The sequence below is a fragment of the Alligator mississippiensis genome, chromosome 2 (assembly GCF_030867095.1).
Source record: "Alligator mississippiensis isolate rAllMis1 chromosome 2, rAllMis1, whole genome shotgun sequence".
Classification (NCBI taxonomy): domain Eukaryota; kingdom Metazoa; phylum Chordata; order Crocodylia; family Alligatoridae; genus Alligator; species Alligator mississippiensis.
The window spans coordinates 121176564-121204394 of record NC_081825.1 but is presented as its reverse complement, the minus strand read 5'-3'; the positions used below and the strand labels follow the sequence as shown (position 1 = coordinate 121204394).

The following is a 27831-nucleotide window of genomic DNA, read 5'->3' as shown; positions in this document are numbered from 1 at the left end:
ATGCTGAAAGGGAGAGTGAACTGAGTATGACCAAGATTTTTTCCACTGTTTCTCTCTCACTTTTAAGGTCTAGGAAGTTCTGATACAGAGGCTATATCCCTAACTCCCATGCTCAATAGCAACTGATGCCCCTTTCCTCCAAGAATTTGTTCAATCTCTTTTTGGATCTAGCTAAACTGTCAGCTTCCACAACATCTGGTGGCAATGAGTTCCACCTTTGAATTACACACTGTGTGAAACAGAACTTCCTTTCATTGCTTTTAAAACTTACTATCTTCTAGTTTCATTTTGTGACCCCCTGTTTCTGCATTGTAAGAGAAAGCAGATAATAAATCCCTATTTACTTTCTCTTTCCCATTTAGTCTTTTGTAAACCTTTATAGTGTCCCCCCTCAAGCATCTCTCTTCTAAATTGAATAGGCCTGGCCTCTTAAGCCTCTCCTCATGTGGAAGCCCCTGCATACCACTAATCATCCTTGTTCCGCTTTTTCTGTACCTCCTCTAGTTCTTGTATATTCTTTATGAGGTGTGGAGACCAAAACTGGGTACGGTATTCAATGTGTAGATGCAACATGGTTTTATAAAAGGGCACAATGATACTTTCATTAGTATATGAAAGTTTTCCATAAGGTAAATTCTATATGCTGCCTGCAGACTGGCAGGCAGTTCTAATTGCTGGCGTAATTCATAGATTCTTAGATTCATAGATGCTAGGGTCGGAAGGGACCTCAATAGATCATTGAGTCCGACCCCCTGCATAGGCAGGAAAGAGTGCTGGGTCTAGATGACCCCAGCTAGATGCCTATCTAACCTCCTCTTGAAGACCCCCAGGGTAGGGGAGAGCACCACCTCCCTTGAGAGCCCATTCCAGACCTTGGCCACTCTAACTGTGAAGAAGTTCTTCCTAATGTCTAGTCTAAATCTGCTCTCTGCTAGCTTGTGGCCATTATTTCTTGTAACCCCTGGGGGCGCCTTGGTGAATAAAACCTCACCAATTCCCTTCTGTGCCCCCCGTGATGAACTTATAGGCAGCCACAAGGTCGCCTCTCAACCTTCTCTTGTGGAGGCTGAAGAGGTCCAGGTGCCCCAGTCTTGCCTGCAAGCCCTTAACCATATGAGTGGCCCTTCTCTGGACCCTCTCCAGATTATCCACATCTCTCTTGAAGTGTGGCGCCCAAAATTGAACGCAGTATTCCAACTGCGGTCTGACCAGCGCCCGATAGAGGGGAAGTATCACCTCCTTGGATCTGTTCGTCATGCATCTGCTGATGCACGATAAAGTGCCATTAACTTTTCTGATGACTTCATCACACTGACGACTCATGTTCATCTTGGAGTCCACTAGGACTCCAAGATCCCTTTCCGCTTCCGTGCCTCCAAGCAGGTCATTTCCTAGCCAGTAGGTATGCTGCACATTTTTCCTCCCTAGGTGCAGCACTTTGCATTTCTCCTTGTTGAATTGCATTCTGTTGTTTTCTGCCCATTTGTCCAACCTGTCCAGGTCTGCTTGTAGTTGTTCCCTGCCCTCCGGCGTGTCTACTTCTCCCCACATTTTTGTGTCATCCGCAAACTTGGACAGAGTACACTTCACTCCCTCGTCAAAGTCGCTGATGAAGACATTGAAGAGTATCGGTCCTAGGACCGAGCCCTGCGGGACTCCACTGCACACACCCTTCCAGGTCAATACCGACCCATCCACTACGACTCTCTGGGTGCGACCCTCTAGCCAATTCACCACCCACTGGACTGTGTAGTCATCCAAGTCACAGCCTCTTAACTTGTTCACTAGTATGGGGTGGGATACCGTATCGAAGGCCTGAAGTCTAAGTATATGACATCAACCCCTACTCCTGAGTCCAGGCGTTTTGTAACCTGGTCATAAAAAGAGACCAGATTAGTCAGGCATGATCTACCTGCTACGAACCCGTGCTGGTTTCCCCTCAGCATAATTTGTCCTGCCAGGCTCTCGCAAATGTGAGCCTTGATAATTTTTTCAAAGACTTTGCCAAGGATGGAGGTGAGACTGACTGGCCTATAGTTGCCTGGGTCCTCCTTCCTCCCCTTCTTGAAAATGGGGACCACATTGGCCCTTTTCCAGTCCTCCGGGACCTGGCCCGTGTGCCACGAGTGTTCAAATATTCCCACCAGTGGCTGCGCAATGACATCAGCCAGTGCCTTCAGTACCCTCGGATGGAGCTCATCCGGGGCTGCCGACTTAAACGCATCCAGTTCCTCCAAGTGACTCTACACCATCTCAGGGTCTACGCATGGTAGTTTGGAGCCCTGATGCTGCCTCTCTACAATCCCAGTGAGAGACTTGTCTTGCCCCTCACTTAGGAACAGAGAGGCAAAGAACTCATTGAGGAGTTCAGCCTTGTCCCCCCTGTCCATCACCAGTTGCTTCTGCCCATTTAGTAGGGGTCCTATTCCACCCTGGGCCTTCCTTTTACTCCCTATATAGCTGAAAAACAGTTTCTTGTTATCCTTAACTTGGGATGCCATCCTCAGCTCCATGGTACCTTTGGCCCATCTAACTGCCTCCCTACAAGTGCGAGCAAAGGAGGTATACTCCTCTTTGGTAATCTCTCCCTGTTTCCACTTTTTATATGCTCCCTTTTTAGCCCGTAGGCTGCTCTGGATTTCTCTGGTCAGCCAGGGAAGCTTTCTGGCCCCTTTCCCTCTTTTTCCTCGCATCGGGATCGTCTCCCTCTGTGCCCAAAGGATCATTTTCTTAAGGCACAGCCACCCTTCCTGGGCTCCCATCTCTTCAAAACTCCTACTCTGCAGTGCGTCCTTGACTAATCGCCTGAGCAATAGCCAAACTATTTTGCATAACAGTTAACTCTGGACCACTGGTAGGAATTTTTTAAATATCTATAATTATCTGATTTAACACATAATAAACTAACCACACACAAAACAAAATAATTCTGTTATAATACTTCTTGTTTCTTGTATCTCATTGCACTGCTTCCATGGAATATGAACACATGAAAAAATGTACCTTTTAAGAGCCTACAGACATCAAGGAGATAATATTGTAATTGCTTTGAGTTTGGAAAGAGAGTACATTATATTCTAATGAGAATCTCTAGATTTCCAAAGCAGCAGAGACCACAAATAGGATTAATATAACAAGGGCAATTTGCGTTCATCAGAAAGTATGTGGAAAACCAAATAATGAAGTAAATGGGCAGGATTCTCTGCTTATCATCATAGTTTCATAGTTGGTAGAGTCAGAAGGGACATGAGCAGATCATCAAGTCCGACCCCCTGCCATGGCAGGAAAAAGTACTGGGGTCAAACAACCCCAGCAAGGTGTTCATCTAGCCTCCTCTTAAAGGCCCCCAGGGTAGGAGCCAGCACAACTTCGCTTGGAAGTTGGTTCCAGATCCTAGCCACCCTGACTGTGAAGTAGCGCCTCCTGATATCTAGTCTGAATCTACCCTCTGCCAGCTTGTGACCTGTTTTTTCTTGTCACTCCTGGTAGTGCTGGGGGGAACAGGGACTCCCCCAATGCCTGCTGGTCCCCTCTGACTAGTTTGTAACAGGCCACTAGATCCCCCCACAGTCTTCTCTTGTGGAGGCTGAACAGGTTCAGGTCCCTTAGCCTCTCCTCGTACGGCCTGCCCTGCTGGCCCCTGATCATGCGGGTGGCCCTCCTCTGGACCCTCTCCAAGCTGTCCACATTCCTCCTGAAGTGTTGCACCCAGAACTGGATGCAGTACTCCAACTGTGGCCTGACCAGTGCCGCACAGAGGGGGAGGATAACCTCCTTGGACCTGCTCGAGATGCAACTGTGGATGCATGACAAGCTGTGGTTGGCCTTCCTGACCGTGTCCCCACACTGCCGGCCCCATGTTCATTTTGGCATCAATAATGACTCCAAGATCCTTTTCTGCCTCTGCACTGACAAGAAGGGAGTTCCCCAGCCTGTAGGTATGCTGCTGGTTCTTCCTCCCCAGGTGCAGTACCTTGCACTTGTCAGTGTTGAAACCCATCTTCTTCTCATCCACCCACCCCTATAACTTGTCTAGGTCTGATTGCAGCCTATTCCTCCCTTCTAGCGTGCCCACTTCCCCCCACATCTTAGTGTTGTCAGCGAATTTGAACAGGGTGCTTTTTACCCCCTCGTCCAAGTCACTGATGAAGATGTTGAACAGTGCGGGTCCGAGGACCGAGCCCTGGGGGACCCCACTGCCCACATCCCTCCAGGTTGAAAATAACCCATCCACCACCACTCTTTGGGTGTGGCCCTCCAGCCAGTTAGCAACTCATTTGACTGTGTAGGTGCCACAGTCCCCTAGTTTTTTAATGAGAATGGGGTGAGAGATAGTGTCGAAGGCCTTCCTGAAGTCCAGAAAGACTACGTCCACTGCTACACCTGCGTCTAAGGATTTTGTGACCTGGTCATGGAGGGCCACCAGGTTGGTCTGACAGGATCTGCCTTGAATGAACCCATGTTGGTTGCCCCTAAGCATAACCTCCCCTGCTGGCCCCTCGTGGACATGCTCCAAGATAATTCTCTCAAAAAGCTTACCCAGGATTGAGGTAAGACTAACTGGCCTATAGCTTCCTAGGTCCTCCTTCCTCCCTTTTTTGAAATAGATTACCATATTAACTCAAATATAAGATGAATGTAAGATGACCGTCCCTCCCAATAATTAGATTCTGTATCTGGCAAACTTATAAATTTGTTATAATTTTCCAGGTATAGAATCTAATTAGTGGAGGCTTGCCTTGAATTTGTCCCTCTACAGCAGGGAAAATAAATCTGGGGGTCAGATAGCCCCCTTGCCCTCTGCCCCTCCAACATTTACCCCCTGTGGTGCCTCCCCAGCCCCCTTCCCCTTACTGTCAGGCCCTGCTCTCCATGACCCAGGAACATAGAAGCAAGGAGAAAATTTGAAAATACCTTGAAAAACATGCCAGTAGTAATTTACATATAGACAAATTACTGTGGATACCCATAGATTTAGTTCATGCAGAATTGATGCATTTTACCTGCTGCAAGGTTCAGCATAGGTACTTCATAAATACACTTTTAAGCAGCACTTTTGTACCTACTTATATGTAGTACAGCTTTTTGTTGTTTTTTTTAAATTTCATGTCTTGGACCAAATCAGCCAAATATGTTCCGAATTCTATCACCTGAGCAGAGCTCAATTGTTCAAGTCTGTGTGGTGCTACCATCCAGACTCTTCAGCCTGGGGTTTCAGATATTCCCAAATCCATGGCAGACAGCCTACATGCAAGCCCCAAGCCCAGAGCTTTGGAGTTCAGATGCCCCCCAGTCTTGCTTGCCCCTAGCTAAAAGGCCATAGAATCAAGCTAGAGGAAGAGCCTGAGAGCAATCTATGCATAATATTAGTCCAAGGCCAAAAGGCTCATTGTTTAGCATATAGTTCATTGGGTTCAGCCCCAGCAGAGTCAATAGCATTTTAACCCATGATGACCCCACAGTTCAGCACTGTTCAGTATGTGCATGTACTCCAGATATCCTCCCCATAAAGGATGTATGTGCTAAGTAGACCCACCCCCCATGATTAGAGACAGGTGTAACCAGGTGTAACCAGGTCATGAGTCCTGGGATCCTCCTCCAGAAATTTTTTTGCAGATGTGTAGGGACCTACCAAATTCACAGCAGAAGTAGAGTGCATGGCAGCTCCTTTAATCTTGCATGTTCCCCCATGTGCACCTCACCCCTTCCCTCTCCCTCCACCCCCACAACCTTGCTGCTGATTAGCAGAGGACCCTGCCACTCCCCCCCCGATCAGAAGGGAAGCTAAAACTGCTGTTTTAAACATGGTGCCATTTTTACCTCCACACCAGTCAACAGCAAACAGCAGATCCGTCTGGGGCCCCGTATCCAATCAGCAGTGGGAAGCAAAAATACACCATATTTAAAACTGCAGTTTTTGCTCCCCGCTGATCAGGAACAAGCCGCAAGCAAGACCCCTTCACGGGGGAAGGAGATGCAGTGGAACCTGCAAGATTAAAGGAGCCACAGCACACCCCACTTCTATCATGAATTCAGTAGGTCCCTAGGGATGAGGCACAGGATGACCTGATCTGGCTCTACCTCATGGAGGGTGGGGCAACATTAACCATATGTGACAGGATGAGAGAGGGGGTGAGAGAGAGATTAAGATTTGGGACCCCATTTGGTGATGTTTGCCAGACATTTAAGGCTTGTAAAGGAACAGGAATCATCTGAAATGGGAAAGAAAGATACAGCTCAGCTGTGGAAGTCAAAAGGAAGTCAAGATATATTCAATGTAGTGGCTCACCATGACTTCAGAGAGAGTTGGTGCTGATTGGGACTGAGCGTAATGGGGGCTAAGATACATGCTATTCAGCCAAACTGCACTAAATGTAGCATTTTTAGTACCAAGGGGAAGATGCCACAGCAGGCTCTGGCTATTTGGGTGCTAGCCTGGTATTGCAGTACCTTCAGGCCTGGTGCATTCCCTGTGGAGGGAACACCCACCCATTTTTTTAAAAGGTCACACCTACCCCACACACACATGCCCACAAAAAAAAAGGTTTCAATCAGTATGTTTCCCCAATATGGGGCAAGTGTTTTATAGTCATGCTTAGTGTTGTCTGCATTTAACCAACTTCATAGTTGATTTCCATTACTGATCAAATGCTGCTTCTGGCAGCAGTTTTATGATAGGCAATGGGTGTGTCTACACAAGACATTTATTGCACAGTTCACTAATTAGCTGCACAGTAAACATCCCAATGTCTACACATGCACCCCTATTAGGCTGGAGTAAACTAATTTACTCCACAGCAGGTATGGCCATCCAACATCTTGACAGATGAAGGGACGCGACAAAGCCAGTCAGTCAGTAGTGCTTGGCGGTGGTGTAGAAGAGTCCAGTGTGCAAGAAGCAAGCCTTCCCACAGTGGCTACAGGTTCACACATCAGATGGATGCTGAAGCACACTCTACTTCCTGGCTCATCTGCAGGCCTCATCCTGGGCCCTCTGATGACTCTCCATGGTGACTGCACCAGCCTTGACCTAGCTTCTACAGACTAAGTGGTTGTTAGGGCTGTGTGAAGCTTCGGTCCCTGATTCGATTTGGTGGAGATTCGGCCCGATTTGGTGGCCAAATCTGAATTGAATCAGAGGACCCTTTTAATCTCTCTGAATTGAACTGGAACCCTCTGAATCAATTTGGTGAGATTTGGAAAGATTCAGAGATTCGAACATAGAGACAGCTTTAAATGTTTTTTCCACATACCTCTAGGTACCAGGCAGCTCATGAACACTGCGATGCTGGGGTGCCTGGAGTGTCCCACAGAAGCGTGTGGGGCTCCCCAGCATGCTCAGCAGCGGACCCAGAAGTGGATCAGAAGCACTTCCAGTTCACTTCCAGGTCCAACAGGCAGCGCGTAGGGGTCCCCCCCCATGCCCCTCCCTGGCTCAGCAACTGGTGCCTCCTGGGTCTGGGGAGAACACCCAGGGTCCCCCTGTGGCTGATCACTGAGCCAGAAGGGGTGGGGGGGGGCCTCCCCACCATGCTTTCTGGTGGACCCGGAAGTGGACCGTCCACTTCCGGGTTCACTGCCAAGCACGTGGAGGGGCCCCCCACACTCCTGTAGGACACTCCATGCGCACCAGTATCACAGCATTCAAAAGCCATACTGGTACCTCAAGATATGTAGAAAAAACTTTTAAAGCTGTGTCTATGTCCAAATTGTTGATTCTCCGAATCCTCAGATTTAGATTCAGCCGAATCTAATCAGGGACAGTGATCCGAATCCACGAATCGGATCACTGTCCCTGATTCGGGCTGAATCCAAATCAAGTACGACTCACTTCGCACACCCCTAGTGGTTGTGGGCAGGGTTCTCCCAGCTGTCCGTGGGAGTTGTCATTATATCAGAGCTTTGGCCTTCCTCTGCTTTGTGGGCAGTTCTTGAGTTGACCATAGAGCACAACCTTTGGCAGAAGATCTTGAGACAAACACTCCACGTATCCCAACCAGCGAAGTCTGCAAGTACCCAGCATAGTCTGCATCAACCGTACACTGGTCCTCTCAAGGATCCTGTTGGTGGTGATGTTGGTCCCAAGTGACTCCAAGGATTTTCCTAAGACAGCAAAGGTGGAAGCTCTTCAACCTCCACTCCTGTTTGGAGTATAAGACCCAGCTTTCACAGTCCTAAAGGAGGGTACTGAGGATATAAGCAGCCTGATAAATGGACACCTTTGTGTTCGTGGTTAGCAACTTGTTGTTCCAAACATGTGAGATAAGTTTGCTGAAGGTGACAGAGGCTTTGCCAATTCTCACATCAGGTTTTCTATTGAGGCACAGTGAGCTGGTAAGAGTTTAGCTGAGATAGCAGAAGTGGATTACACTGTCCAGAGCTTCATTATTGCCATAGATTTTTGGGTGAGATGTTGGTGCCCTGTAACATGACAACTGTTATCTTGATACTGATTGCTATGCCAAACTTGATGCATGCAGCAGAGAACTTGTTCATCATAATCTGCAATTCATTAGGTGAGTTACAGACTAATACAGCATCATCTGCAAAGAGCAAATCCCGGATTGTGAGCTGGGTGACATGCCTTTTGCTCTGAAATCATCTGATTTTGAACAAGCTGCTGTCCGTCTTCAATTCAGTTAGTACACCAGATTGATCATTTCCAAAAGTATACTTGAAAAGGATAGAAAAGAAGATGTCAAAGCCAATAGGTGCTAAAACACAGCCTTGCTTCATGCCAGTCTCAATGTTAAGCTTTGATGATGTTTCATTTACATATTGGATGCTTGTCTTCATTCCCTCATAGAATTCCTTGAATAGGAAGAGCACCTTTTGTGGACTGCCAATTTTCAACAAAATCTTGTAGATGCCATTCCTGCTAACCATGTCAAAGGCGTTTTGTAGGTCAGCAAGTGCTACATAGAGAGGTTACTCATGCCCTGTTATTCATGGCTTTTTTCTTGCAACAAACACAGTGTGAAGGACATGTCAGTCATGGAGCATCCAGCTCTGAACCCACACTGGCTCTTACGGCAGACTCTCTCAACAAGGACTTGGTGTCTTTTCAGCAGGACCCTTGCAAGTACCTTGCCAACCACACTGAACAGAGATATTCCTCAGTAGTTGTTGCAGTCTGCTCTGTCCCCTTTATTTTTGTATACAGCAATTATCTTTGCATCTATCAGATCCTGGGGTATATGGCTTTTTTCCCAGTAGGAACAGAGTATTGTGTGGCTGTCACTCGTAAGCTTTCTCTCCACTACCTTCAGGAGCTCCAGAGGTATCCAATCATTGCCTGCTGCTTTCCCAGGCGCAATCTCTTTGACAGCTTTCTCTACACCGTCGAGAGTTGGTGTTTGGTCCAGCTCCTTCATCATTGGAAGCTGGGGAAAGGCAGCTAAGGCGGTATACAAGTACTAAATACAAGTACTATTCTGCTGCACAGTAAAAAAACTCCACAGCAGCACATGTATAGATGCTGGAGGGGCTGGCTGGGGCATGAAGGTGCTTTCAGTATGGGAGCTGCCTGCCAGTTAGCCCCACACTGAAGCACCCATGCCCCAATCAGCCTGTTCACAGCATATTGAGCTGTGGAGAGCAGCCTTAGGCTGGCAAGCTGACACCCAGGGCCCCCTACCAACTTGGCTGCTCCGACTGAGTTCATAATGCTGTGCATGAATAAACTACAGAGCTTATTGCTCTGGAGTTTATTGCTCCCAGGTACATGTTCAAACCACGTGCCTGGGAGCAATACGCTCTGAAGCAATAAGCTCCAGAGTTTATTCATGCACCTTTAGTGCTCGTGTAGATGTGCCCAATGTATTTAATGAGGTTTCTTTGTATGTTAATCTATGAGTCACTAAAGTAAATACAGTAATCCTTGGTGTTCTTATTTTGTAGTAAAGCTAAAAGAAAGCTGAAAGGGCATAGGAAGCTATTCCTGACAACTTTTATTTTATGATGTGCAGTAAATTTCCAGACATGTTAACTATAAGCTAAAATGGATTATTTTTCATTTTGTAACTACTGTGTCCTTCTCCTGTTTCTGAAACTTCAATCCAGGGTTTAACCATAAACCTGTCAAGACATCCTCGTTCCTTATAAATTTCTCTAAATTTGCCTCTACTTACAAAGGAGCTCCTATTAGTCACTTTTACTCTGAAGATAAAGTAGATCTACAACCAAAATAAAATCTATGAAAATTAAGCAAAAGCAAATGACTTTTTTAATGTAATAAGTAATGTTGAGTAATGATGATTGTAAGTAACTTTCCCAGTGACACAAATACTAAATGCAGTTCAAGAATTACTGGAACTTAATGGTCATGTCTACACGAGACGCTATGCTGCCATAGCTCGTTGATACTTGTGCACTGAATGGGGCACTATCATGTAATCAGAATTATCATAATGCACAAAAACCTTACACTGAGATTACATGAATATTCTAGAAACCTGGCATTTGAGTACTTGGTTTTGTAACTTTAACATTCTTTTCACGTAACCTTTTGCATGTGTTTTCCTCAGTTTATAAAAAGTAACCTGAAAAGAGGAGAAATCCACCATGATCTCCACATGGTTCATCACTAGGGATAGAAACTTTTAGATCAGGACGTGGCCAAGCAGGCCACATGTGGCCCCTGAGGGGTAAATCTGAGGCCCCAGACTCCTAGTCCAGGAACCACTCCCCCTTTTGCTGTTCCTTTCCTGAGTCTCTGGGCCCCCACTCCCTCCTCTTGCTTCTGCTGCTTCCTGGGTGTGAGATGGGACAGCATGGCTATGGAAAACAAGGTTCTTGTGGTCAGGGAGCTCAGGGGGATCAAAGAAAACCCATTCAGTATAGAGGTGCTTCCGCAGTACAGCAGGAGTCCTTTGCCATGAGATGAGGGCAGGGGAATTATGTGGCATGGCACATCTGCCTGGTGTGGCAGGGGCTACATGGCATGGAGGGTCACATGATGCAGCAGGGACCATGCAGTTTGTGCTAGGGGTCCTGTGGTCCCCAGCCACTGAAGTTGGACAACTCTGTTTTAGACCTATTATACAGACCTCTGCCTTCTGAGCTGATAGCAGTAGTAGGGCCACCACTAGAGGGCAACGAGGAACATATGTTGCTGACAGGTTGACTACAAAGCTATTTGCTCAGAAAGAGCACAAGAGTGCGTAGAGGGACTCGGGTTTTGTAACAAAATGGACTCCAGTACCTAAAGACTTGTATTCCTTGAATATCCCAGGCCCCTCTACTGTCATCGCCCTCCATGGCTCTTCATCCCAGCCTCGTGCCCTGGGCAAGAGACATACCTGATAGAGTTTGCACTGGAGTACCAGAACGGAGCCAAGGATAGATGTTGCTATGAACAGCCACATTAGCTCTCCCCTGGCCCACAACCTCTGTAGACTGATATAACAAAATACAATGCAGAGCCCTTAGTTTAGTAGCACCTACAAAGCCAGGAAAGGGTTAACCTGACTATTGGCAATGACAACTCTCCTCAGCAGTGGCATTTCCCCTGGGGAGTAAGGATGCGGCTGATGAGGGGACTCAGCTAGGTGCTGCTAGAGCCCTGAGCCTGCCCCCTGCCTCCATTCCAGCTTCCCTTTTCACTAAGTGAAAGGTAGTGCCCAGAGCTTCCCTTTCACTAAGTACCCAGAGCTTAGTTGCTGGTTGCCTACCCTTAGTTATGCTACTGGCTCCATGTCTCCATCTCCTTCACTACTCTGGTTTCTCATTTTCCTCCTTAATCTGGATCCTCACCCCTTAGCATTTTAGTCAAGCAAGTTCCTACATCTCTTCCTTGCTGGCTCTCAAGAGTACTGAAGAAACACATGATAAAAAGAAAACTCCCTGCGTTCAGCTCTCATGCCAGGAGGAATAAGTCCTGCTTAGCTTCTGTAGACTCAGGACAGAACATATCTAACCTGAAATTTTCAGAGGACCATGAGCTGGTCAAATGTGGGGAATCTTTTTAACAAGGATGGAATGGGAAACACCCGTGACAGCAAAGTGATGCCCCTGAAAATTCTAAGTCCTCACTCCAATTCATGGAGCCCCCAAGGTCCCAATGAAATGGTTATAAGAAATTTTTACAGCATGTTTCCTTAACCTCATGCTTAGAAATGGTTGGATCATGTTTGAAATTTTCTAACAAGAAATCTTGGTTAGCCTGAAACAGATACCTGGCATGGAAAATATCAGGCTTAAAATGGACTCCCTTTGACATTCCTGAGGTTTGCTCTTTAATTTTCCCGCTTTGCTGTTGAAGTAAAACATATTTAGAAAAAGACGAACCCAAGGCCAAGCTGCCTACAAACCACTTCCGCATCTGCATCATCCCACTGGTCATCGCAGATAGTCCCCCACTGGCCAGCATGATAGACTTCTACTCTTCCTTCATAAGCATTGCTCCCATCAGCCAGGCGTATTGGAATAAAGACAGAGGCTAAAGTTAAACACAAAACAAAGGAAAATGTCATTTATTTCCGGAGATGTTATTTATAAGACATAGATAAATGGAGATAGCTACGGTTTACCTGGCAAGAATTAAAAAAAACTTTGTAATCAGTCCCATTTCAAGATTTATCAAGTTAAAGAATAGCTCATATTCACAGAGTATTATTATACAGATAAGAAGCCACACTGAACTCACCTGTGTAATGGTATGCAAGTGCCTGTGCATTTACAGAAACTTAGGGCAGTCAGGAAAAATTCAGCCCTCATTCATGGGAACTGCACCAGTATAAGCAGTGGCCACATTTGCTTCACTGACTTAATCATGGACTCAGTGGGAAATCCTGTCCCCCTTGAATGCAGTGAAAACATTCCTGATCACAAGCTGTAACTTTCATTTGAAGTATTTGAAGTATTATTTTAATGAATATGCTTTCCCCCAACCTCTTGGCTGGATGAGTTCTTTGCTTATGCTGGAACCAGGAGGCCCCCGCCTGTTACTGTTCTTCTCCTTCCATATCTACATCCCTCAGCAAGAAGGTATAATGACATAAAAAAGACAAATTAATATATTTAACTTGACCTGCTTTTAGTGTTTGAAAAAGTTAACAAATGTATGTTATCCAAATGACAGTTGAATCATGACAACTGAATCATGACAAATGCATGATTCAATGCAGTTTTTGCTCTCCATTCAATTAACTTTACCCTATTATCTTTCCATTTATTGTTATGCTGAAGATGAATCTTAGAATTTTTGCAGACTCATCTGGCCATTTCACCTGTCATGACATCAAATCGTTTTGTTTTTCGGGGAGTTTTTTGAGTCACTTGGAAAGGCTAGCGGTAGCAAAAAATCTGAAAAATAAGCAAGCCATTTGATTTGACATTGTTTTGCCTAATCAGCAGGGGCTCCAAATGGACTTATTTCCGATACCAAGACTCCTTAACCTCCTTTCAGCACTCTTGAAATAGACAAGGTATCCGGGTAGGTATAACTGGTTTGCAAATATCGAGCTGGTCTAATAACATATAATCTCTTCCACAAGTTTAGATTCCTTTTGCCTCTAGACCAGTACAACTACAACCTGGATACCTGACACATGGAAGATATTGAATTTTAGCCATTATTTGAAATGAAAAGTTCATAATTTTACAAGAAGGAAGCAGTTTACCAACAAAAATACTGACTTTTACAAACAGGAAGCATTTTACCATCTGAACTGCTAACACCAGGCTCCTGCCACAGTTTGAGTGAATTTGCATCTCACAGAGCACAGATACCTCACCACAAAAGAAACTCCTGCCCAGAAGAGCTTTCCATCTTTCCACTGTTCTGTGAAATATGAAACATCATAACCTGAAGGAAATATGCCTCTATATCCAGCTTGCCACCAGGCAACTTTAAGGTAAAAGGCTATTTCAACCTTTCTCTGTGCCTAACCTGGACAAAATGAACTAGTCCAAACAGGAGACTTTACCACACCTTCAGCTGTCCTGTGATATATGAATTTTCATTTCTACCTAAGAGAACTTTTACAATCTCTGCTCTCTCCTATGCCTGATGAAGTGTGTGTGCACCCAAAAGCTTGCAGATAAATCCAATAATTTGTTTGCAAATATCTAGTTGGTCTAAGAAAAGGCATTACTTCTTCCAGGAGTTTTGATTCCTTTTGAAATGGATAAAGCTCTTTTTTCTCTAAGGTGCCTGAGGTCTCTTTGCACAACAAAGAGGTTTTCTGTTGAGTGGTTTTCCCCCCTTTAAATACAAAGGAAAGCTTGATGATCTGGGAACTGTGATTTTTCAAAATGTGTATTTCTTCCTGTATTATCAAAGTATTAGAACTGAATGTTTTCTGAGGGGAAATACAGATTCTATGGATGGCAATATGTACAGAGGCTCATATGAAGTCCTCTGCTTAGGTAAAGCTTAACAAAAATGAACAAGGGTGGTGGCTGTGTTATCTCTTCCCATTGGAAGGTAATCCATTCCTATCAAGGTTGTGAGAGGTCTCACACTGCAGACTTGTCAGTCTGGGACTGCCAAAGTAGTTCTTCTCTATCCTGAAAATAAGGTATAAGAGATTGGGCTTCCAATAAGTGTGTTAGCTTTAGATTTCTCATCAAAGAACCTGATCCTATCCTAACTTCAGTTGAATTATATGTATGTGAGAAAGCAGGATAAGAGTAAAAGCATGGTTAGTTGCAAAAAAGAAAGTGGGATTCTAAATCCACACTCTTCAATGATTTGTTTGTTCTTGCTGTTGTTGTTGGTACCATGTAAAACACTATGGTTATATTGTTGTCTTAAAGCAGCTCCAGAATAAAAAATGTAACTAAGTACAAAAATAGAGCTTAAATTTGACTACTTGTTCTTGTGCAAATGATAATAAGGGTCAAACATTCACATTCTAAACTACCTGATTTGCAGATATAGCCAAGTATTTAAAAGTCCCTGAGCACATCTACATGTGCAATTAAAGTGGAGCAATAAACTTCAGTGCATATCGCACCAGAGTTTATTGTTCCCGGGCACACTGTGAATATGCACCTAGGACCGCAGCACATTGAGCCAGGTGAGAACAACCCAGGCTGAAAGGGGCTCCAGGGGGTCAGGTCTGACAAGCTTTAATTAAAGCATGCCATTTTGAAACACAGGCTGGCAAATACATGAGATGTTGCAGCACACTGGAGTGTCACTCCAGCAAACTCAATTAATCGAGTCTGCTCTGACATGTTCTAATTAGAACACACTGGAGCACGTGTAAAAGTATCCAATGTGCTGCAGAGGGGCTGGCTGGGGCACAAGGGTGCTTCAGTGTGGGCCTAGCTGTGAGGCAGCCCCCACATCAAAGTACCCTCATGCCCCAGGCAGCTGGGTCTGCATCTACACGTGCAGTGCTGTGGAGTAAAAAACTCTGCAGTAGGATAGTACTTGTAAATACAAGTTAATTAATTTATTCCCTCCTAATAGTACAGCATGTGTAGATGCCGAGATATTTACTGCAGAGCTAGTTAGGCAACTCCGCCGTAAACATCTCCCACACCCTCCAGTGTCCTAAATGATGCGCACAATTATTTGAGGCTTCCTTTCCACAGCTGTGAAAAAGAATGCCTAACGTAAGCAAGGAAGAAAAATTGGCTCTGAATAAAGATGTGCAAGGTTGTTTAAATGCCAGATATGACTTACCTTTAAAATTATATATTTCTGAGGAGACATGGAAAGGGAAGAGATTTAGATTGTGCAAATAATTAAAATTTTAAAAGAAACATGATACTTTTTCATAAAAATGTGCTGCAACAGTACAGTTCAGAGGTAACCACTCTGCTAGCAGATGTGAAGGGCTTTGCGTGCAGAATGTGCACAAGGTGTTAAATCTTTCTTTCACTGAGGCTGATGGCAAAATGCCATTTGGCTCTTAGAAAAAATATTGTTTTCCTTACTTCAGTAGTTTATTTACAAAATAAATTGAATGGAACACAACCCCCATTTCCTGATATAATGTTCAAGTACAAATGTAAGAAGGGCCAAAACAACTCTGTTTACTTTTCAAAAAGTCAAATCAAAATATTCCTCATGGGTACTAAAGTATCAGGGCAAAAATGTGTCTGTCACTGCTTGGGCACAGTAGGTAGAATAAAGGACACAGACTTCCACTTCCTTGCACCCTAGTGCAGTGACATCCACAATGGAACTAACTAATATAACTGTTGTTCTAATTAGTGTTTCAGGTGGTATACCATCCAATGGGAGGACCACAGCACTTCCATGTGGCTCAGAGGAACTGTTCCATATAGCAAATCATCACTCCTGTCTGTATCATTACTTTTAGATGCCTCCCTCCATTCTGAAACAAATCTGACTATTTTAACTTGAATTCCTCCCAGTGGTTCCCACTGCAGTACAACTGCCCCTTCCTCACAACCTGTCTTTTAAAGCCAGAGAGTCTTTAATCTGTTGCTCCTAGTGTTCACTATATAGAAATATATTTTTAAGAATGATTCAGCTATTTGCTGCTTTCACAGTGGGGGGAAGTGTTTTACAAGGAAGAATTGTGCTATAATGGAACCTATATTTAATTTACTCTTCCAAGAGATCCAACCTGGATTTTTTAAAATAAATTATCTTGTGCAATTATGACAGTTTTGTTCAAATAAGGTAAAAAGTTAACCAATATAAATGTACACAGTACCTTGGGAAAAGCTGCACCTGACAGCAGCTGCCATTCTTTGAGCACATGTTCTACCATGCCAGATGTCTTTTTCACATAACAGTATATTTTCTTCATCACCATGGCAACGTACATCACTCCAGTACACAGGAATAAGGCCCAGTTCAGCAAATGGCATGTGTTTTGCTGTGCCTCTTTCGCTGTAGGATGAATGATTGGATATGAGAAAAAACAGCTGTGGAATTTGTTTCTGAAATCACCCCAGTCTCCATAATCATATTATATCAAACCAAATCCATGAGATGAGAGAAGGAGAGGGTTTTGCTCAATAAGTAGAAGTTGCAAAGCAAAATCCTTGGCTCAAACCAGGACATTTATGGAGGCAAGCCATTTTCACAAGATAGGAGATGGAGAGGACCAGATGTGCCCTTTTCTTGTTACTACAATATGAGATGTCTGGGTACATTGTAGTCATGAACATAGATCAGGAGTTGTCAACCGGGGGTATACATACTCTTGGGGGTACTTGGAAAGGCCCTAAGGGGTATGCGCAGGCAGGCAGGGACACAGTGCCAGCACCTACCTCCCCGCACCGCCGCCTCCCAGGAGCAGGGCTGGGGCAGGGGGAGCGAAGGCAGAGGCTCCCCTCTGTGGGCCGCTCAGGCGCCACCCGGCTGGCCAGACACGGCAGGAGGAAGTTCGCACATGGCGGCTGCCACCACCCTGTGCCACTGCCGCTCCAGGTCCGGCCGCGTACCACCCCCCTCCTCACTCTGCATCCAGCCACCGGGGGTATACTTATTTAAAAAGGTTGAAAACCCCTGACATAGATGATGTGTAAGTGTTGACGGTGGGGGGGCGGGCACAACTCTACAGCACGGCCACTGCCCCCATTACTGGTGAGCTAGGCTGCAGCCCTGTGCCCCACCATCAGTATAGATATCACACCTCTGCCACCCTCACTGCTGCTGGACCTTGGCTCTGGCAGGGCTGCAGCCCTGCACCCCACCATTGGCACAGAAATCGGGGGGCATGTGCCCCCTGTGCTTCCTCCATGCATCACCTGTGGTCATAACCTATTGGACCTGCACTGCTAAGCCAACCACACTACCCTCCTCCATGTGCTGAATTAGAGAAAACAACCAGAGATCTCTTCCACAGCCCATGAAAGAGTAAACAGTTCCCCTGAAAGAGGTCTCCGCTGCTTTCATCCCACTATATAGCTAACTTATCTCTTAAAGTGCTTATGGGGCCCTGTGTGTCCCCCCAGAATACCCAGGCCTTGGACCACAATGAATATAATGAAACTTTGGGAACAAGAAAGGAACAGGTACTGTAAGGTCAAAGAAGCAGGGTGTACAGAAGTATTGAGCACTAGCAGTTCCCACTCATTTCAGTAGGAGCTGTACCTCTTAGACACAAACTTTGGGCTAAATCCTAACTCCAGTTTTCCAATCAGATTTTTTTTTAAGTCATTGCTGCTGAAATGGCCCATGATTTACATCTCTTACTAAATTGCTTTTGCTGATAAGGACTCTATACAACCCAAATAGTCATAGTGCCAAAGGCAAGAACAATTTCACATGAAAACAGGATAAGGAAATATTGCACGTAGACAGCTGAAACCATAAGCAAAATCACAACCTCCAGATGGCTAAACTTTTATCTCATCTAATCTGTGTATTTTTATAAATTGGCTTGGTACATGCAGATTAATATTGGACATTATAAAACAGCTTAGATTTGGTGCTGACTGGAACTCTTCAAGAACATATAATCACTAGAAAAGTCACAGTGCAAATATACCATGCTAACCACCTGACACACAGCAAACAGTCAGTGATTTCACATGTAGCTGAAATGCTAGAAAGACACCAAAGCCTACCATACTTTGTGAGTGACTGGGAAATTATAACCTACTAGAGTGTAATTAGATTGGCTAATGCACAAGGCATTGATTCTCTAGAAGCTGAAATGGCATTGTCCTTAAAGAAAATCCATATACCTATAAGCATTTTCCCCTTACCTCATTTTCTTTCTATAATAACAATTAGAAGATCTAGTCAGGAATTTCCTAAAGACAAATGACCAGTTGGTTTTAAGGGACTCAGCTCATCAGCTCCTTCCAGATGGTTCTCAGTCTCCAGAAAATAACTTGAAAGTTGTTATTTATTAATCAGACCCAGAAGAACTATTCATAGCAACCTATGAAGTGTGATATTTTATAACACTAGTAGTTACACTTGTCTGTCACATCTTATTATTTAATTAAATAGTCATACTATTTCTGTCTCTGTCAGAGATAACTGTACAGGTAATGATAGATTAAACCCAAAGTTAAATTTATCATTTAAATATATAACACTCCCTTGTGTTTCAGAAGGTAATAGATATGTAAGAACTTTTTGTTCTCTACTTCTGTTTTTCTACAGGCAGCTTATATGGACAGAAGCCATGGGGCAGTGGGGCAATGAGATATTTGCCTAACACAGGGCTTCTTGGTCTGAGTAACATGACTAGAACTATGTAAAAAATTTCCATAAGACTATGTCAAGAAACTTGAAGGCTTCAGAATTTGTATGATTTCAGGGTTCATTCCCAAAATGAAACTCAAACAAGGCTTTTAATAGAATTGGCTAACACACCAATGGTTAAAATTAGGTCCAGGACAGAGAATGCAAACAAGAACACCTCAGTTTCCCCCAAAAAACAGTTGCAAATTGAAATGCGTTGTTGGAAGGTATTGGAGAATAATATTAAGATCATAGCTAGGGATAGACATTCGGGGAGGTTAGGAGGAGGTTACATCACATTAAAACTGGCCACCCAATCTACCTTAGTTTGCCCAAGTGTAGATCTTAAATTTACATTCCTAGGTAGGTTGATGTCTGTGCGAGCTGTACAGAAGTTCAGGAAGTTTAGATCAATCTAAAAATGGCAGACCCGATCTAAGTTAACTTAGGGGTAGTCTAATTTAAATCAGGTCCAGAGAGACTGATCTAACTGAACTGCCGTACAGTTCCCAGCTCAGCACTGGGGCTAGGAAAGCCTAGCCACTGGCTCCAGCCTAGGACTGCACTTCTCCCCCCCCCCCCCCCAAACACCAGGCTATTTTTAGCACCCCAGCTCTTTACTCCACCCTGAGACGGACAACACCCCCATGGACCAGGCAATTCCCCCCCAACCCCAGCCCACCAAACTGTCTGATCCCACAAGCCACTCCTGGTGCCAGTTTTAACAGAATTCACTAGTGCTAGAAGCCAAAGAAGTAAGTTTGGATGGTGGGAAGGGTGGGCAGGATGAGGCTGTTGGTTCGAGAAGAGGGGGTTGTTCATCTGGGGGTATGGTGGGTTGGGGGGCTAAAAATAGCCCCTTGTCCCAGGGAAAGAGAACCCTCCCTTCTGCTAGCCCCCCCATCCCCCCCTCCTAATCGCCAGTCCCTCCCCCCAAACCCAACTTACTTCAGTCAGGCTCCTGGAACCAATGCTGGTAAAACTGGCACTGGGAGCAGTTTGTGGGATTGGGGGCAATTCAGCAGCATTGGAGGTGGGGGGTTTAGGGGATCTGGGGGGACCTGGCAGGATTGGACAGCCTTTCCAATCCTGCCAATCCCCACCCCCCAAGCCTCCCCACAGATTCCACTTGCCCCCCGCCCCCGATCCCCCTCAGACCCTGTCTCTGCTCGTCACCTCAAGCCCCCCCACTAGCCACCCCATCCCAATTTACGTTAGATCAGGTGGCCATTTTTAAATTAATCTAACCTCCCCCTAACCTCCCCAAATGTCTGTAAGTACTCCATGTGTCCCCTGAAACTAGGGATTGCTCTGCTTTTTCAAGGAGTCTATATTGACTTTACAAACAGTAGTAGGCTTGCTTCTGATCTCATCTACACTGTTGCAATTTTATTAACTTCAATTAATTGCTCCTGATTTCCACTCATGCAACTAAAATCCTAATCCTAATCAAACCTGTATTTCTTCCCATATCAGTTTTTAATCCCCTGCTGATCTTAGCTGCCTGAAGGCGCTGAGAGACAGCTGAGCCCATAAAATCAAAAGGTGTGCATGCACTGCAAAAACCTCCCTGCATTTTGTCAACAGTCCTCTGAGATTTTCAGTAAGCTGTCTCCTTCACAGAAGTCATCCCTCTCCTGCCTGTAAATCATTGAATGGAGGTGGGGAAGTGGAGGAAAACAGATTTGTTTGACAGCCTTTTTTTCTGTCACTATTGCATGTACAACTCCTGAATGCTCACCAAAAGAGCTCTTGTCTGCCCTAACTTTTCATGACCTGTGTCCTAGATTTTAGCTTTGAAATTCTGGTCACCTTTGCCTCTGTTCCTCTTCAGATCCCATAAGCAGCCTGTAAACCAAGAGCTGATTCTCACAACTACTATTTTGAAGCATGTACAAGAATAATTGCAAAGGATTCTGGAGAGGAGCAGCTCTTAGCACACGATAGAATAGGCAATCCCTAATGTACAAATAGCAGGGATTGCAAAATGTTTTACTATCCTTTCACTTTGTATCTATGGGTTGGAGGTCCTTTTTTAATCTTCCGCAAATACTTCGAACTGGTAGTACATCTCTGCAGTAATAGTTTTGAGTGTAAGAATGAAAGGAAAGATATTATAAACATCATCAGATGCTAAATTGTGCATCAGTGATGCAATCATTTTAATGGAGTTGGACACGTAATGGATTCAGCCGCAAAACCTGTAACACAATATCCATTTCCTTCTCTTAAGATGTTATATATAGATTTTATGCATATATTAACAACCCTCCTTCCTAATGCTCTAGCTAAATAGAAGTACAACTTTCTTTGTGATTTAGAGAACCTATCAATTAAGAATGAAGCCATTACTTATGAGCAGCATACCTGTATATTTTTCTAGAGAACTATCCCATGCAGAACGTGTTACCAAAATCTCTCTCAAATACAGAGATTTTTTTAATGACATTATTGAAATAAGCCGATTGATTTGATCTGGAACTAAAACTTACCCAAGTTCAAGCTGCCGACATATGACTGATGCATCATTATCATCCCAATCGTTGCTGCAGATGATTCCCCAAATTCCGTTCAAATAAACCTGCACAGTGCCTTCAAACCCATCTTTGCCACCTCGAAGTCGTACTGACCCTAAGTAAAAGAAAATGTTAAATACTTCAAAGGGGAAGATGCTGGCTATTTCCATGACTGCATTAGTTTATACCATGTAAAGGACTCAGTTTCAGTTCCATTCTGCTCTGAATATCACATGTAGCATGTTTTTACTTCATGTTCCTTTGGAAGGTTATTTCTAATTAACACTCTCTGGTACTTCTAAAATACCTTACCCATTGATTAACAAAAGCAAGTGACCAATTCTTTACAATAACTTACTGAAGAAATGTCTTGGCTGTGATGCTGTAGCCAAAGTATTAAAGATTTAAAGAGTGAAGATATGTTTCTGCGTATCAGTGTAAATGTTGTAGAGCCTAGACATGATTTCTGTTGATGTAATTGATAATGTTATTAAAGGAGGAGTATTTTTATCTTCTAATTCCATCTGATTTAAAGGAATTAGAAAGCAATCACATGGATTGCATAGCTTCTGCACTGACCCATATAAAATCATGAATGTCATAGATGCCTGCAGTTTATTTCAGGCCAAAGAATGCATTTGTTCATATCTGACCTCAAACAAAACACCATTTGATGTAGTTAATATGAATCTATGATAGGTCAAATATCCATATAAAACAAGCTTTAAAAAAAAAACTTGAACCAAAAGGATTGGGGAAAAAATGCATTACCAAAATACAAGTTGAGAGCACAGCATGCAAAATCAAGGACTTGAAGGGTCTTTCTATATTTTAGATACCAAGATGAGGGTGTGTTGTGATTGTTTTCTGACAGTGTAAGAATTCCCTGTAGCTACACGCAATTCAAATGCCAAATACAAAAGTATAAAAAAGGTCAGTCCTATATGTTGTACTAGAAAGACAAATCCAACAATGAATGGTGCAAAAAATCAACATAAATAAGGTTTTGCTGATAAACTTTGTGGATAAGTATTTTATGAAATGTTAAATGATCCATATCCCCATGTTCTCTTCCCTCTTTAAGAACAGAAAACAGACCTTCACCCAGGCTGCAATTCTATTAGCCAAGAAAGATTAATATCTCTCTCTCTCTCTCTCTCTCTCTCTCTGTGCATGTATCATACATGTTACAACGGTTGGATTTAGTTTTTCTCCTTTCCTACAAGTTTCACTGAGGGCAGGTTCTGTTTTTAATTTAGCTCACCATAGTTTATGAAACCTGAAGGCAAATGACTGCCAAATAACTCAAGGAATGAATTAACCTCAGACTCAGTCTGTGTGTGTTCCTTTTTTGCCTTATGATTTATTTTCACAATGTACTATACAGTAGTGTACAAATATCATCTATTAAATCAAGATTATAAATTGACCCATTTTAGCAGGACATGTGATTTTATAATGGATTAATTATAACATTATTATATAAAATTAGTGAACAGAATAGCATTTTTAACACCCTACTGTAAATCTAGAAACAATCAATATTTTTATCACTGTCTTCTTCACACTTGGATATTAGACACACAGACATGCTGGAATTTTGCTTTCTATGTCTGCACTTTCCAAAATCCTTTTGCACAGATTATTCTTTTAATCATTTGAGGTATTAGTTGCAGACATAGCAATATTCAGAGCAGACATACCAAAATGCTCCAAAAATAGTTTATTTTTGTACAGCTGTATTTTTCCTCACAATCATACAGAACACCTACTAAAATTGCTAGGGCGTTTCTTGCATAAAGACTTCCAAGAAATTTCTGTTAAAAAAATTGGATAAGTTGTTGGGACCCAGAGGCTTCTGGGCCCAGCTCGGTAATACCAGAATGCACAGCAACAAAGTGAATACTTTACAGGTAAAAATCTAGTCTCTGATCTACACAAAGAACTTGACTTTAACTTTCTTTTACCCACACAACTCCCACTGATGACAATGTGAAACTATACGTATGCAAATAAAAATGAATATAGTAACATTCATTCTGTGTTGAAAAGTTCTGTCCTGAAAAATTTTTTTAAAAATCTGCAATCCTTTGCTTCCCTGGTTTCACATGAAACAGAGGCATTTCACTACTTTTAATGTCTAAGGCCTTATCCACACCTATTTTATCACTAAACTATTTCAATTCCATCCTTGATGTAAATCCTGCAAAATCAGTACATTTATTTGCATTATGAACATCTTTAGCAAATCATAATCTTGCTTTCCTGCTTTAAAATCAATAGGCATGCTCAGATAGCTGAGGTGAGCAGCATTTGGCATTAGTAGGTCAAAATCTTTTTAAAATGACACAGCTTAGAATTCTTTGACTGCTTTCAAAGATGAAGTTTACAAGATGAATAATTCCTAATCCTACATAGGATTTGGATGGAAACAGTGGAAAAATAAAAGAGGTTTTAAATCCATTTGGTATCTGCATGAAAAAAATTTGGTTCATCTCACTTTTGCAAATTTACAGTGGCTCACCTGAAATTTGAGTTTTTACAAAAGGTCAACAGCATAGCTTAAAACATGAAGATCTTTCAAAGAGGTACACAAATGAACCAGGCCATATCAGATAATAGCATAAATATGCACAGATTCTTTAATAAGTACTAAAGGTTATTTCTTGTGAATGTAAAATATCCCTGATCTTGGATTAAATGCTCAGATGAAAAAGAAATGAAGGAGCCTCTTTTAACATTTATAAATTCCAGTTCTTCTTAAAGTCATTGAAAAAAATATATATCAATCACACTGGGTGCATCATGAGATGCTGACTGCACAATAGCCGAATAATACCATGCATTTTTAGGGTACTGCACAGTAACTCTGGTTATTGCACATTTATTTAGTGCTTGATTATACAAGTACTAAATAAATGCACAGTAACCACTGTGCAGTACCAACTCATGTAGACGCACCCACTGTCTAGGCATTCTGATCATAGGAAAGTGTTATTCCCCATAGCTTAGACTAATATAAAATATCCAGGGCTAAACCAGCACTCATTACTCAGACAAAACAATTACTTGAAAATTAGTTTGGTAAAGAGAAACTTTGGGGCTAGCCCCTCATTTTGAACCATATCTTTTTATTGTATAGCTTCTCCAAATTGTACAGGTTTAATATAAGTTTCAGTTACAGTATCTCTGCATAGTACCTAACAAAAGTAAAGTGATACAGTAAGTACTCTATGTACTTCAGATGCACTGTAAATTATGTGTCAGTATATATAATGTAATTCAAGACACAATTATGTAGTGGACAGAACCAGACAGCACATGAATGTGAACACCATCTACCCTTTGTGGACTCAATAAACTAACATATTGTAAACATTTCTGATATGCTGGCTTCAATTATTGGTTTAGAACTTGCAAATTCCATAAATGTAAGGTTTAACTACGTGGAGGGATAGACCTAACTTTAAATAACATTTCAGAAATACTACTTTCCCTTTTTAAATTTGAATATCTTACCTTGGTAGATAAAACTCTTGATTTCATAATTAAAAAATAAGCCTATTTCCTTTAAGCTATAACATGTTCAATGGACCTAGTTGACTGAGGGAAATTATATTTATCTACATTCAGCTATGTTCATAAATTAACTAATTAATATTCATGACTACATCTATCTTCTTAAAAATTAATAGATTACAGGCAGTCTTATGACACAATTGGTTTCTGAAAACCGTCTTAAGTCAAAACATAACACAGAACTGATTTTCCCATAGGAAACAATGTTATAAATGGGGGATTGGTTCCTGAACCAAGGCCTGATACCCTATTTTCACCAAAAATAACCAGAATTTGGTACTCAATCAATTATAGATGAGTAATATAACTACATTAATGTATTTATACTGTAAATAGCAATCATATTGATTTGGAAGAACTTCTTTGAGGTGAATTTGCTGGACTTTTTGAAGGGGTCATGGTTGAACTTTTTGAAGGGTTCTTTTCTGGAGTCTTGTCTGCTTTCTTAAAGACAGTGTCTAAGGAAGTCTAGACAGATGTTCTCCAGGGAGATGGGCAATGCAGCAAACTTGTTCGCAGGTGTGGCATCGCGTCGGATCAAGCATTGTAAAGTAAAAACTGATGTCAGAAAGTTGAAACAGGGAGTCAATTTATAAACGCTGTAAGTACAAAATTGAGAATGTATAGAAATAGAGGTTTCAAAAGTCCTTATAAAGGATGTAGGACCTGGTCTGACTGAAGTCAATGGGCATAGTTAGCAGCCTCCTAGAAACTGCAATGGGCATTTGTCACTGACTTAACAGGAACAGATGACCTTTCAGTTGGAAAACTTTGCTACTGTCAAGTAGCTGGGTCCTGACTGGTACTAAGCTCAAATTAGGTTTTCATAAATTGTAACTTATGTCAGCACAGAAAAAGCCAAGTTTAGGCTAAATCTTTTCACTTAGTATTAAGTGAAAAAAGCCTCCTATTGAACTTTTCAGAAACTGGTTTGGGATAAACCTGGTTGAATGTGGTATCAGACTTAACTGATTTGGTTCAAACCAGTTTATTAAATGTCTGTCCCAGGCCCCTTCCTGGTTTAACTTAAACCAGAGTCCCCCAGCATCCCAGATGCTTTGCAGCCCTGGGTGGGGCTCTCTGCTCCAGAGAGCTGGGCTGGCCCTTCCCTTCTGCTCCCTGATTGGAGCTCCAGCAAAGACTGCAGGCAGTGGCATCTGCCTGGCTTACCTGTGCTGTCCCCCACCACCACCACTCCCTAATCAGAACATCCTGCCAGGGCCTGGCCTCTTCCCCACTCAGCTCAGTGTTGTGGAAGGGAAGGGAGGGCTGCTCTAGCACCCCCTGGCTTCTAGCCCGAGCCACTGAAGGCATATGCCTCAATTTCTTCAGTCCAGAGGGGATGTCTGTACCATTACAAACTCGTTCAGCCTAGCCAGGTTAGACGAACCTGCAAAGATTGAATCAATTCAGGATCAGGCTTCTTGAATGCCTGTTCCTAGCCCTGAGGGAGAAAGCCAAGTTGGTTGTAAAATAAGATATTTTTGGCAAACCAATTTGAATTTTTTCATACAAATTTTTCATCAAAAACATGAAAAAAGAATGACCAGCACTAGAGGAAATAATTTCACAAAGACCAATAGTGAGTCATCTATGCTACCATCCTACCACCCACACCCTCTCATTCTGTTTGTTCATTTCCATATCACACTACTTCCCTCCCCCTTTCCCTTCCCCATCCACCCATTTAATACTAAGGAGTATCTAGTCTATTGTGGGGTTCTGGTGGCCACAGACTGCTGTAATCAAGTGACTGTATCTCAGAATCTCAGTTCCATTTTTAAAATGCAATTTTTTCAAACTTGAAAATAAAGGTTGAAATATAGCTGAAGTATTTTCAATGTAGTGATATCTCCTTAAGCCTACAGAAAGCCTGAAACAATGCTCAGAAAGGTTTGAACTATCCCAGTCATCTCAGCGGACCATTCAAAAAGGCCCTATCAATGTTAGTCCTTTGTAACAGGCTTCCATTCCAAGGCATCAACTCTCTCCCCAGATAGATACACCCTAGCTGCTGACCTACTCCCTTGTGGGCAGCACAATGGTCCTCTGTTGTCAGCCACATGTCCTCCAGGGTAGGAGACCTGCTGCTTTGCCTTTGCCAATCTGAAAGGAAAGAGGTGTCTCTGCAGGAAAGAGAACCCTCTCTCTCCCCAAAAGAGACAGACCCATGGAAATGGAGCCACCCAAGGTCTATGCTGGGCATAGGAGAGCATGTTCGCATTAACCCAGAAACCCAGTTAGTCTTAATCCAACCTTGAATTGAAGACTGGGTATTGAAGAACCACAAACACTAGATTAGGCAAGAATTTTATTTATATATGGAGTTTTACACAAGCTTTTGTTTCACTGGCTACTTAGTTCTGCTTTGTCTGCTTCTCTCCAAGAGACCCAAGAAAGGGTACTTTGGTGCTCAAAAGCTTGTCTGACTCTATCCCAATGATGCAGATGGTCTAGCAAAAGATATTAGCCACAAAAATTCATGCTTCTCATATATTTCCTGGACCATCACAGTTATAACATCACCTCAACACTACCAAAACAGTAGATTACAAACTTACACCTCACTTAATGCTGCTACACTTTTTATGAGACTGAGGAAAA

At 43.0% G+C, this 27831-nt stretch overlaps 1 protein-coding gene across 2 annotated transcripts in view; it reads right to left on the bottom strand.

Annotated features, from left to right (window-relative positions):
* Positions 1-27831, bottom strand: part of PRSS12 (serine protease 12) — a 94757-nt gene that overhangs the window by 58970 nt on the left and 7956 nt on the right. For both annotated transcript variants that reach the window (XM_059722098.1, XM_019494247.2), the window contains exons 2-4: positions 21625-21763; positions 16641-16819; positions 12289-12439 (exon numbers count right to left, since the gene is read on the bottom strand). In XM_059722098.1, coding sequence (XP_059578081.1) covers positions 12289-12439; positions 16641-16819; positions 21625-21763 — 469 coding nt within the window. The remainder of the gene's footprint in view (positions 1-12288; positions 12440-16640; positions 16820-21624; positions 21764-27831) is intronic.